This window comes from Papio anubis, chromosome 18, assembly GCF_008728515.1.
Source record: "Papio anubis isolate 15944 chromosome 18, Panubis1.0, whole genome shotgun sequence".
In the NCBI taxonomy this organism is placed as follows: Eukaryota; Metazoa; Chordata; class Mammalia; order Primates; family Cercopithecidae; genus Papio; species Papio anubis.
The window spans coordinates 45,687,095-45,699,857 of NC_044993.1; the positions used below are offsets into that span (position 1 = coordinate 45,687,095).

At 48.7% G+C, this 12,763-nt stretch overlaps 1 protein-coding gene across 2 annotated transcripts in view; it reads left to right on the top strand.

Annotated features, from left to right (window-relative positions):
* Nucleotides 1-11,358, top strand: part of BCL7C (BAF chromatin remodeling complex subunit BCL7C) — a 63,952-nt gene extending 52,594 nt beyond the window's left edge. The window contains exon 6 of one of the 2 annotated variants that reach the window (XM_017953294.3): nt 10,247-11,358. In XM_017953294.3, the coding sequence (XP_017808783.2) occupies nt 10,247-10,447 (201 nt within the window). In that variant the 3' untranslated portion in view covers nt 10,448-11,358. Of the gene's footprint in view, nt 1-6,792; nt 7,297-10,246 lie in introns of those variants that run through there. The other variant, XM_031658302.1, reaches the window with a different exon arrangement.
* Nucleotides 11,359-12,763: the final 1,405 nt, after the last annotated feature.

Below are 12,763 nucleotides of genomic sequence, written 5' to 3' on the forward strand. Positions count from 1 at the left end.
CAAATGCAGCATCCCCCAGAAACAGTTTCAAAGCCACCATATATCTTCAGGTTGCTTCAAACCTATGTCAGTTCTGCTCTGCCATAATACAGTCTTCAGAGATCTTCATCATCTTGTCACTATATTGACGTTATTGGATCTGATGAGCCAGAAATAACAAGTAACACTTTAACTGCTTAGTAAGACATATGCAAACTACAAGGTGGGAGACAAACCCCACAAGACTGCAGAACCCACCACCTCTGTGAAGTTTCTGGGGATTGAGTGGTCTAGAGTACGTACAGATATCTCCTCACACAACCTACTCTCCTCTAAAAGAGGCACAGTGCTTAGCAGGCCTATTTGTATTTTGGAGGCAACATGTTTCTTCGATAGGGTTACCTGTAAGGCTGCTAGTTTGTTTGTTTTTTTCTTTTTTTTTTTTTTTTTTGAGACGGAGTCTCACTCGTCACCAGGCTGGAGTGCAGTGGTGCCATCTCGGTTCACTGCAACCCCTGCCTCTTGGGTTCAAGCAATTCTTCTGCCTCAGCCTCCCGAGTAGCTGGCACGACAGGTGCACAACACCATGCCCAGCTAATTTTTGTATTTTTGGTAGAGACGGGGTTTCACCATGTTGGCCAGGATGGTCTTGATCTCTTGACCTTGTGATCCGCCTGCCTCAGCCTCCCAAAGTGCTGGGATTATAGGCATGAGCCACTGCACCCGGCCTTTTTTTAAATTTTATTTTTTATTTTTTATTTTTTTTTATTTTTGAGGCAGAGTCTTGCTTTGTCACCAAGGCTGGAGTGCAATGGCGTGATCTCAGCTCACTGCGACCTCTGCCTCCCGGGTTCAAGAGATTCTCCTGCCAAGTAGCATCCCAAGTAGGTGGGATTACAGGCGTGTGCCACAACGCCCGGCTATTCTTTGTATTTTTAGTAGAGATGGGGTTTCGCCATAATGGCTGGGCTGGTCTCCAACTCCTGACCTCAAGTGATCTGCCCACCTCAGCCTCCCAAAATGCTGGGATTACAGGCATGACCCACGGTGTCCGGTCTATGCTGCTAGTTTTTAGCAGGGACCGGAGCAAGAGAAGGCTCTGCAGCAAGTCCAGGTTGCATTACATCACATGCTGCTCTACCGTGTGGTGCTTGAGATCCAGCAGATGCAGTAACACTCAGTGTCCATGGAAAACAGGAATGCTACACGAAGCCTCTGGCAAACACCAGAGTAGAATAATCAACTCCTTCAACACCAACTTTTTATTTTATTTTATTTTTTTGAGTCAGGGTCTCACTCTGTCACCCAGGCTGGAGTGCAGTGGCATGATCACAGCTCACTGCAGCCTCAACCTCCCAGGCCCAAGTGACTCTCCCACCTCAGCCTCCCAAGTAGCTGGGACTACAGGCATGTGCCACCACGCCTAGCTAACTTTTTCGTTTTTGGTAGAGACAAGGTCTCACTATGTTGCCGAGGCTGGTCTCAAACTCCTGGTCTCAAGCAATCCTCCTGCCTCAGCCTCCCAAAGTGCTGGGATTACTGGCATGAGTCACGGCACCCAGCCCAACACCAGGTCTTGCTACATTGTCTTCCTCTCCCTCCATTAGTGCCTATGACCTCCTGGAGTATCCCTCATTTTACAGAACAGTCTGCAAAATTTGCTGTCATGGCCTTGCAATGGCCGGAATTTTGACTCGTATGTTTGATTGTTTGCTATGTCTGGCATGAGAAATAGTCAGAAGTATAGACCTGTACTAACGCATGGCCATTGCTCCTGATTTGGCTGGATGGCCAGGGATTTGGAAGGAACAGGATTGGTGACAAGGAAGTTTGAGCTCTTGTAACGTTTTTTAAAAAACAGACCTCAATCAATTTTACTTCAGTTAAAACCATTTCAGCCAGGCGCGGTGGCTCACGCCTGTAATCCCAGCATTTTGGGAAGCCAAGGCGGGCAGATCACAAGGTCAGGAGATTGAGACCATCCTGGCTAACACGGTGAAACCCTGTCTCTACTAAAAATACAAAAAATTAGCCAGGTGTAGTGGCACGCACCTGTAATCCCAGCTACTCAGGAGGCTGAGGCAGGATCTCTTGAACCCGGGAGGCAGAGGTTGCAGTGAGCCGAGATTGCACCATTGCACTCCAGCCTGGGTGACAGAGCGAGCCTCTGTTTTTTTTTTTTTGTTTTTTTTTTTGAGACAGAGTCTCGCTCTGTCGCCCAGGCTGGAGTGCAGTGGCGATCTCGGCTCACTGCAAGCTCCGCCTCCTGGGCTTACGCCATTCTCCTGCCTCAGCCTCCCGAGTAGCTGGGACCACAGGCGCCCGCCACCTCGCCCGGCTAGTTTTTTGTATTTTTTAGTAGAGACGGGGTTTCACCGTGTTCGCCAGGGTGGTCTCGATCTCCTGACCTCGTGATCCGCCCGTCTCGGCCTCCCAAAGTGCTGGGATTACAGGCTTGAGCCACCGCGCCCGGCCGGAGCCTCTGTTTTAAAAAATAAATAAATAACATTTCATCCAGGGACTGGCTTGATCTTCTCTCCTCTGGTTTCTGAGTCCCTTAGATGGGCTGTAACTTTTCTTTAATTATTCAATATTTTATTTACAATTAGCAGTCAGAATAGTATATTAGGTTCTATCAAACAGAGGCAAGTGGTGTAAGGCAAGTTTCACCTTGAGTGGCCAGTGTGTTCTTTAGTTAGGTATACCATAACAAGGTACCACAGATTGGGTGCCTTAAACAACAGAAATTTATTTTCTCATAGTTCTGGAGGCTGGAAGTCTAAGATCAAGGTGTCAGAAGGGTTGGTTTCTTCTGAGGCCTCTCTTATTGTCTTGTAGATGGCCTTGTTGTCCTTGGGTCTCTACATCGTCTTCACTTTGTATACGTCTGTGTCTAAATTTCCTCTTAAGTGCACCAGTCGTATTGAATTAGAGCCCACCCTAACAACTTCACCATAATTCAATTACTGTAACCTGCATGGACCTTGGGAGACTGAACAAATGGGGGCGAATGCGGGAATAAAAGACAAAAGAGTATATTTGGAAGAAGTGGTCAGAGGGCACCTTGCCTCTAGTGGACAAGGGCCCTGAGCATTTTTTTTTTTTGAGACAGAGTCTCGCACTTTGGCCCAGACTGGAGTGCAGTGACATGATCTTAGCTCGTTGCAAGCTCTGCCTCCTGGGTTCACACCATTCTCCTGCCTCAGCCTCCCAAGTAGCTGGGACTACAGGTGCCCGCCACCATGCCCAGCTAATTCTTTGTATTTTTAGTAGAGACAGGGTTTCACCGTGTTAGCCAGGATGGTGTCGATCTCTTGACCTTGTGATCTGCCCGCCTCGGCCTCTCAAAGTGCTGGGATTACAGGCGTGCCAAGGGCCCTGAGCTTTACACAGCCCTCCAAATTTATTGGTAAAAGAGATAACGAGAAAGGGGGGCTGGTTGTCGGGTAATTGTCAGTCAGCTGTTTGGTTCACAGCAGGCTTGTGAGACTGCATCCTTCGAACAATAGGCGCTAGATTTCCCAGTAGATAACTTCAAGGAGCCCAGCCAGGGAGTGATGGCCCTCAGCAAACCTTTTGGTGGCAGGCACAGTGTGAGTTTGCTCACATCCTGCATTCACGGTAAACAGTTTGCTGTTTGATCATATAGCCTCCAGTGGAATGCTGAGTTGGTCACAATCCCTGTGGCCTTTTCAGCTCCCAATGAATTCTCTTTAAAACCCTCTCCAAATACAGTCACATTCTGAGGCGTCAGGACTTCTTCATATGAACTGGGGAGAGGGGGCAGGAGATACAATTCAGTCCACAACACCCAGTATTGAACAAATTTGCAGACCACTATCTGACTCTAAAGGCATGAGTAGGAAGCCTTACCTACAGGGTTTTTCAGGTACAGGCAGGCATCTTTCCTCAAGTCAGTCTACCTGTGCAGCTTCCTTCTAAGTCCTCCAAGGTGAGCAGATTAGGTCAGTTCTCCCAGGGCTGCATGTTTATATGTGGTTTCTGGCAGGGGTGGGAGAGATGAGGGAGACCATTAATTATGGTCTTTGATATGGTTTGGCTGTGTCCCCACCCAAATCTCATCTTGAATTGTAGTCCCCATAATCCCCACATGTCATGGGAGGAACCTGGTGGGAGGTAATTGAATCATAGGGGGTGGTTACCTCCATGCTGCTCTTGTGACAGTGAGTGAGTTCTCATGAGATCTGGTAGTTTCATAAGGGGCTTTTCCAACTTTGCTCAGCACTTCTTATTATTGCCACCATGTGAAGGAGGACATGTTTGCTTTCCCTTCTGCCATGATTGTAAGTTTCCTGAGACCTCCCCAGCCACGCTAAACTGTGAGTCAATTAAACCTCTTTCCTTTCTAAATTATCCAGTCTCAGGTATGTCTTCAGCAACGTGAGAACAGACTAATACATCTTTGTTCTTCTTCAGTGCTGGACCATGTTTACCCATCCATAGTCACAGGCAGTGACTTGACAGGCTTCCCCTTGTAAAACTTGGAATTTGATGGCCAGGTGCAGTGGCTCACGCCTGTAATCCCAGCACTTTGGGAGGCTGTGGCAGGTGGATCTCTTGAGGTCAGGAGTTTGAGACCAGCCGGGCCAACATGGTGAAATCCTGTCTCTACTAAAAATATAAAAATTAGCCAGGCATGGTGGCGGGTACCTGTAATTCCAGCTACTCGAGAGGCTGAGACAGGAGAATCGCTTGAACCTGGGAGGCAGAGGTTGCAGTGAGCCGAGATCATGCCACTGCACTCCAGCCTGAGTGACAGACCAAGACTCTGTCTTAAAAAAAGAAACAAAAACTAAAACAAAAACTTGGAATTTGACGGTGTAGAACAGAACCTAAGTTCTTAGGCAAAGGTTCACTTCAAGGGGAAAAACAGAGGAAGGAACAGGTATATAGATATACGATTTATCCTTCCTAATAACTCCATTCCTTCCTAAGTAAGTCAGGAGGTGGGGAAAGGTCAGTAGTGTTACCGTAGATCTCTATCTACATAAAAGTAAACATCAGGAGTGGGGAAAATGTGTTCTTTCCACCAGTATAACGCAAGACAGCTGACAGAACCCTCTCCTGGAGGGACTCCCAAGTTCTCTCCAGCTGAGCTCTTTCATGAAACAAATATATTTGTTCCCTATTGCTGCATAACAAATTACTACACATTTAGCAACTTAAAGCCACAACCATTTATTATCTCACCGTTCCCTAAGTTCCACTGTATGGGCCTGACTGGGTTCTCAGCTCAGTCTTGCAAGGGCAAAGTCTAGGTGTTGGCTGAGCTGGGCTCTTATCTGGACGCTTTGAAGAAGAATCTACTTCCGAGCTCATTTAGGTTGTTAGCCAAATTCAGCTGCTTGCTGGATGTCGGGTAGTGGCAGCTCTCTGGAGGTCTCCGCATTCCTCAGCACGTGGCTGCCTCCATCTTCAAGTCAGCAATGGCTCAAATGCCCCTCATAACTTCCTGTTCTGCTACCAGCTAGAGAAAACCTTGCTTTTAAATGGCTACCTGACTGGGTGATAATCTCAGTGTCCTAATATCAACTGACTTGGAATTTTAATTAAATCTGCCAGATCCTTTTGCAGCAGCACCTAAATTAGTGCTTGACTGAATAACCAGGGGACAGGAATCTTGAGGGGAGCATCTTTAGAATCCTGTCTGTCACACCAGGGAATCCCACTCTTTGCCCCAGACCCTGAGAGAAGACAGTTCCTCTCTACCACAGGTTTGTCAGATTCTAATCTAGCCCAGTAGACAAGTATGTGGTGCACACTCTCTCCTCTAGAGAGGCCACAGTCAGCTCTTCAGCTCATTCATACATTCTTAGCAACTTTGTATGAACTGGAAACAAGCTGCCCTTTCCTTAAAACAATGTACTGTTACCTGTTGGAAATCTGTTGCGCTAACTATACAAATCTCTTGTTTACCTGGTAGTGAATGGCACCCACCCCCAGGAGTTGTGAGTGGCCTTGATCTCAGTGTGGGCTCAAATACACCCTGTGCATTGTAACCATTTGCCCACCCTGGCTATTGTCATGGAGAGAATCTTTCTGACATTCTTCATTGATTTATCTGTTAACGATTTGGGGAAAATTGAAATAAAATGGCTATAACTTCCTGAAAATGCTATAATGCATTATTAATACCCAGAAAAAAACATTTTGCCACTGGTCTGATCTAATCTGTTCGGGTTTTGTTTGTTTGTTTGTTTGTTTGAGACGGAGTCTCGCTCTGTTGCCCAGGCTGGAGTGCAGTGGCGTGATCTTGGCTCACTGCAGCTTCTGCCTCCTGGGTTCAAGCAATTCTTGCCTCAGCCTCCTGAGTAGCTAGGACTACAGATGAGTGCCACTAAGCCCTGCTAATTTTTTGTATTTTTTGTATTTTTTTAGTAGAGACATGTTGGCCAGAGTGGTCTCAGACTCCTGACCTCAAGTGACCCACCCGCCTCGGCCTCCCAAAGTTCTGGGATTACAGGCATGGGCTATTGCGCCTGGCCTAATCTGTTTATTTATATTTATAAGCAAATATCCAAAATCCTCCAAGCAGCAAACCCTGAAGTAACTGGAATATTAAGGCAATAATGACAGCCACTAATGTTACTCAGTGCCTCTATCTATCTACCTACCTACCTACCTACCTAGCTAGCTACCTACCATCTATCTCTGATCTATATGTGTATACTATATACACACACACTCACATAATCTCATTTAATCATCATATTCCTTTTGGGTAGGGATTATTATGCCTACTTATACAAATAAGAAAACTAAGGCTTTGTAATGTTATATTATTTGCCCAAGGTCACAGATAAGAAGAAGCTGAGTCAGGATTCAAACCTCTGTCATCCATTTCAAAGCCCATGCTTCTAACCACTTCGGTGGAGATTAGCCGTGGAGATGAGCCGAGTGCCTGTGCTGTGAATTGAGACCTTGGGCTGTTCTGTGGTGAAGCCAGTGGCCCAGCCTGGGACAGGAAAGAAGCCAAGCCTGGAATGTCCCGGTTCTATTCATGAAAACAGCCTGAAGGGAAAAGTATGGGGGGGAATTGTTTGTGGCTAAGATAGCCAGTGGGACTTGGAAAGAAGTCCATAGAGGAGGAAAAATTGTAGGGCCCTGCGTTGTACATCATGTCTCCAGTGGCTGGCACCTCGTTGGGGCTCAGTTAGCATGTGCCAATCAACTGACTGACCACCTGATCAGCCAGACAGCATGCCTGGGAAAGCTCCTCTCTGCACTCTGCTTCTCTAATGTCTGTTCCTGCTACCACCCCCTGCCCTCTTCAATAAATAATTCATTTGAATCATGTCCTATGCTGCAGGCCCAGTGCCAAGTGCTTTATCTGCATCTTCTTATTAAAAGTCCTCACAAGAACACACTGATAGATTATTTAATATCTGAGATGCTTCTAGGCTGGAAAGAAATAGCCACTCCCTGCTGTACTGTTTACTTATTAGACTCCATTTAACCAAAAAGAAAAAATTAAAAGCCATTTGTTCCCATAGGGGATTTGGGCTTTGATCACAAATTTGACCAACTAAAGTATCTTAAGGGCCAGGCGCAGTGGCTCACGCCTGTAATCCCAATACCTTGAGAGGCCAAGGCGGGCAGATCACCTGAGGTCAGGAGTTCGAGACCAGCCTGGCCAACATGGTGAAACCCCATCTCTACTAAAGATACAAAAATTAGCTAGGCATGGTGATGGGTGCCTATAATCCCAGCTGCTCAGGAAGCTGAGGCAGGAGAATCACTTGAACCTGGAGACTGCAGTGAGGCAAGAGGCTCCATTGCACTACAGCCTGGGCAACAAGAGCAAAACTCCACCTCAAAAAAAAATATTATCACCTTTGTCTTTGTACCACTACCCCGATATCCTTGAAAATATCCTTACTTTCTGGAATCAACAGGATGCTATAGACCCATGCTGATTTTTCTTGTCTCAAGAAATGTAAGCAGCTACCCTCCAAGAACTCCTGGTTATTTTAATGGTAAACACTATTAGGCACCAAAAACTGGGCATTAAGGATGTACATAAGTGTTAGTAGGGTGGCAAAGTTTCACTCAGTGACGAGAGTTGAAAACGAAAATTTTAAAGAGATGGAGTCAGCCAGGCACGGTGGCTCATGCCTGTAATCCCAGCACTTTGGGAGGCTGAGGCAGGTGGATCACGACGTCAGGAGTTTGAGACCAACCTGGTCAAAACGGTGAAACCCTGTCTCTACCAAAAAAAAAAAAAAAACACAAAAATTAGCCAGGTGTGGTAGCACGCACCTGTAGTCCCAGCTACTCAGGAAGCTGAGGCAGGAGAATTGCTTGAACCCGGTAGGCAGAGGTTGCAGTGAGCCAAGACGGCACCATTGCACTCCAGCCTGGGTGACAGAGCAAGACTCTGTCTCAAAAAAAAAAAATTATACAGAGATGGAGTCTTGGCCAGGCGAGTGGTTCACACCTGTAATCCCAGCACTTTGGGAGGCTGAAGTGGGTGAATTGCTTGAGCCCAGAAATTCAAGACCAGCCTGAGCAACATGGCAAAACCCCGTATCTACAAAAAATACAAAAATTAGCCAGGCATGGTGATGTGCACCTGTAAGTCCCAGCTACTTGGGAGGCTGAGCTGGGAGGATTGCTTGAGATGTGGAGTTTGAGGCGTCAGTGAGCCATGATTGTACCACTGCACTCCAGCCTGAGCAACAAAGGGAGACACTGTCTCAAAAAAAAAAAAAAAAAAAAAAAAAAAGACAGGGTCTCACTCTGTTGCCCAGGCTGGAGTGCAGCAGCATGATCGTAAGGTCTCCGCAGCTCAGACCTCTCAGGCTGAAGTGATCCTCTCACCTTGCCACCCACCCCCAGCAGCCGGGACTACAGGCACATGCCATCATGCTGGGCTAATTTTTTAATATTTTGTAAAGATGGAATCTCGCTATGTTGCCCAGGCTGGGCTTTTTCGTTTTGTTTGTTTGTTTTGTTTTTGAGACAGACTCTTGCTCTGTCACCCAGGCTGGAGTGCAGTGATGCGATCTTGGCACTCTGCAACCTCCACCTCCCAGGCTCAAGCGATTCTCATGCCTCAGCATCCCAAGTAGCTGGGATTACAGGTGCCGCACCACCATGCCCAGCTAATTTTTGTATTTTTAGTAGAGATGGGGTTTCACCATGTTAGCCAGGCTGGTCTCGAACCCCTGACCTCAAGTGATCCGCCCACCTTGGCTTCCCAAAGTGCTGGGATTACAGGCGTGAGCCAGCATGCCTGGCCCCAGGCTGGTCACTCTGTTGCCCAGGCTGGAGTGCAGTGGCATGATCTTGGCTCACTGCAACCTCTGCCTACTGGGTTCAAGAGATTCTTCTGTATCAGCCTCCCGAGTAGCCGGGACTACAGGCGCCCATCACCGCGCCCAGCTAATTTTTATATTTTTAGTAGAGACGGGGTTTCACCATGTTGGTCAGGCTGGTCTTGAACTCCTGACCTCAGGCGACCCACACGCCTCGGCCTCCCAAAGTGTTGGGATTACAGGTGTGAGCCACCGCGTCTGGCCAAAAATTTTCTTAAAGGTAAAGTTTTTTTTTTTTTTTTTGAGACGGAGTCTTGCTCTGTGCCCCAGGCTGGAGTGCAGTGGCGCGATCTCGGCTCACTGCAAGCTCCGCCCCCCCGGGTTCACGCCATTCTCCTGCCTCAGCCTCCCGAGTAGCTGGGACTACAGGCGCCCGCCACCTCGCCCGGCTAATTTTCTTGTATTTTTAGTAGAGACAGGGTTTCACCGTGTTAGCCAGGATGGTCTCGATCTCCTGACCTCGTGATCCGCCCGTCTCGGCCTCCCAAAGTGCTGGGATTACAGGCTTGAGCCACCGCGCCCGGCCAAAGGTAAAGTTTTATATTGGTTTTCCAATTTAACATATCCCTGATGGCCTGTGGATGTACCAACCACACTGACAGAATCATCTGAGGCTGCCATTACGGTTATCTCCGTCTTAGAGCTTAACAAGAAGTTATGTAGCTTGCCCAAGATTACACTACAGGTAATGGTTGGAATTAGGATTCAAACCCAGGACTGTCTAATATCAGAAACTGTGGTCTTACAGGTCTCCTACAAGCTCCTGCCTCACCCTCTGCCTGCTGTCAAAAATACACAACTTAATCGCTTGCAAAAGACTTTCCACCAACTTGCCCCATTTGGAAGTCATAAACGGAGCAAGTCTGTGGAAAGTTAGTGAGATGAGGAGAAGAGGAAACAGTACCCAGATTCTTCTTTTCTCCTTACAGGATTCGGGAGTGAGAATGACGAGGAGAGCCCTCCACGAGAAGGGGCTGAAGACAGAGCCCCTAAGGAGGCTCCTGCCCAGGAGGGGCCTCCGGACAAATGCCCGGCCCAGTTCCACAGCGGTGCCGGACACCAGAGCTCCCGGGGGAGGCAGCAAGGCCCCGAGGGCACCCAGGACGATCCCCCAGGGTAAGGGGAGGTGAGTGGGCTCCCCAAGCAAGCCAAGGCCCCTAAAGCCTCCCTTGGCTGCCCCAAGATCCAGCCACTACCTGTGCCCCGAGGGCGGAAAGAGCTTCCCAGCTCACCCACCGCGGTAACATCTGGGGCAAGCGGCCCTACACCTGCCCGAACCTAAGGCCACAGCATCCATCTGGCTCACCACTGGCGCCCAAATGCGCGGGAAGGGCTTAGGGCAGAACTTGGACCACATCCAGCGCCTGAGGCCGCCTTGCTAGAGGCCCAGGGGAGGGGTGCATCGGGCTGCCTTGCCCGTCTCCTCACGCACCCACGCGGCCACCCGCCCAGTGGCCCGAGTGTGCCATGCGAGGTGCCTGCCACCCCAAGAGAGGCGCCGAGTCCCGAGTCCTGCCGGCGCTGAGCCTCCGGGTCCATAGCAGGCAGGGGCCGTGTCGGGGACAGGCGCACGGTACCCGCCAGCCTCACGCCTTCTGCAGCACTACGCGACGCCCACGTGGTGCCCAGACGTCCACGCATGTGTTGAGGCCCGCGCACGCGCAGAGACCTCGGCGCGGAAGCCACTCGGCACACCAGGGCTTCTGTACGCCAGCGCCGGGGGACCTCCAGCGCCTAAGGACATACGGCAAGTGCTTCCACCAGGGTGTCAGCCTAGCAGGCCCACCTGGAAACCCGCGTGGAACAGTAGTGACCTTTCAGCCCAGACGCCTGCCTCGCGCTACGGAACCGTGTGGAGGCACGGAGACTTGTGGGGCAGCCCTGAGCTAGTGGCCTAACCTACCTGGAAAATCCTAGCCCAAGAAGCAGTGCAAGTGAGCCTTTTGGGTGGATCCAAGGCCCTTCACCAAGCTCTCACTTCCTGACTTCACCGTTGGGTCTGTTGTACTAGGAAATAATAACGCCTCCCGTTTATTGAGGGTTTACTCTGTACCAGGCATTGTGAATGATGTAATTTAGTTCTCACTGCATCCCTGTGGCATGGATATTCTCATTATCTGCATTTTGCAGTGGAGAAATTGAGTCTGAGAGGTTAAGGAACCTGCCCAAAGTCACACAAGCCAGTAGGTGGCAGAACCAGAATTCAGATCACAGGCCGGCCTGCCTGCCTGCCTGCCTGCCTGCCTCCACAGCCAGCACTGCGGTGCCACTTCCCGTGCATGGGACACGGCGGGGTTAAGGCCGTGGGTTAACAGGGCCTCCATTTATGGAGAGCATTCATTTTTCTCTGGTGAATTATAGAAAACGCTTTTTACACTGAAGTGAGCAGATACTCAGATACTCCCTGGGATGAAAGTTAACATTTGCACCAATGATTGAGATGACACACAAATTTCACGCTTCAAGCCAATGCTTTAGGCTCAGCCCATGGAATTCTGGAGTGACCTTTCCTGAGTCATTACCAGGGTGATGTTGGTGAAGGAGGCTCCACTCCAGGACCAGCTCCTGTGTAGAGCCTTCCTGGAGGCCAACAAGGATGACCTCTCTCCATTTGCCATCCACTGGATTGTCTGGGAAGTTCATCCAGTTCCTCTGGGCTAAGATTTCCAAGTTCCCAAAAGGGAACCTAACCTTCAGGAGTTGGGAATGAAAAATTGGAATTTGGGGGAATTCCTGAAAGCATGTTGTTCTGTATTTTTCTTTTCTTTTTTTTTTTTTTGGAGACAGAGTTTTGCTCTTGTCACTCAGGCTGGAGTGCAGTGGTGTGATCTCAGCTCACTGCAACCTCCACCTCCCGGGTCCAAGTGATTCTTTTGCCTCAGCCTCCCTAGTAACTGGGATTACAGGCATGTGCCACCAACCACAACCGGCTAATGTTTTGTATTTTTAGTACAGAGAGGGTTTCATCATGTTGGCCAGGCTGGTCTCAAACTCCTGGCCTTAGATGATCCACCCACCTCAGCCTCCCAAAGTGCAGGGATTACAGGCGTGAGCCACCGTGCCCGGCTACTTTCTGTATTTTTTAATAAATAAGAAATACACATTTAGTAGTAGTTACAAAGAACTGTAGGCCATAGCAAATATTCAATAACTGAAAAATGCCAATGAACATTATTGGGTAGTGTTTAAATAACAAGATGTTCAAATATTTGACAAGATTAACAACACTACACAGAATCACGAGTTGAAATTGCCAGTTTAGGCTGAGTATGGTGGCACGTGCCTGTAATTACAGCACTTTGGGAAGCCAGAGCAGGAAGGTCTCTTGAGTCCTGAGTTTGAGGCTATAGTGAGCTGTGATTGCACCACTGCACTCCAGCCTGGGCAACAGAGCAAGACCCTGTCTCTTAAAAAAAGAGAGAGGGAGAGAAATTGCCAATTTAAGG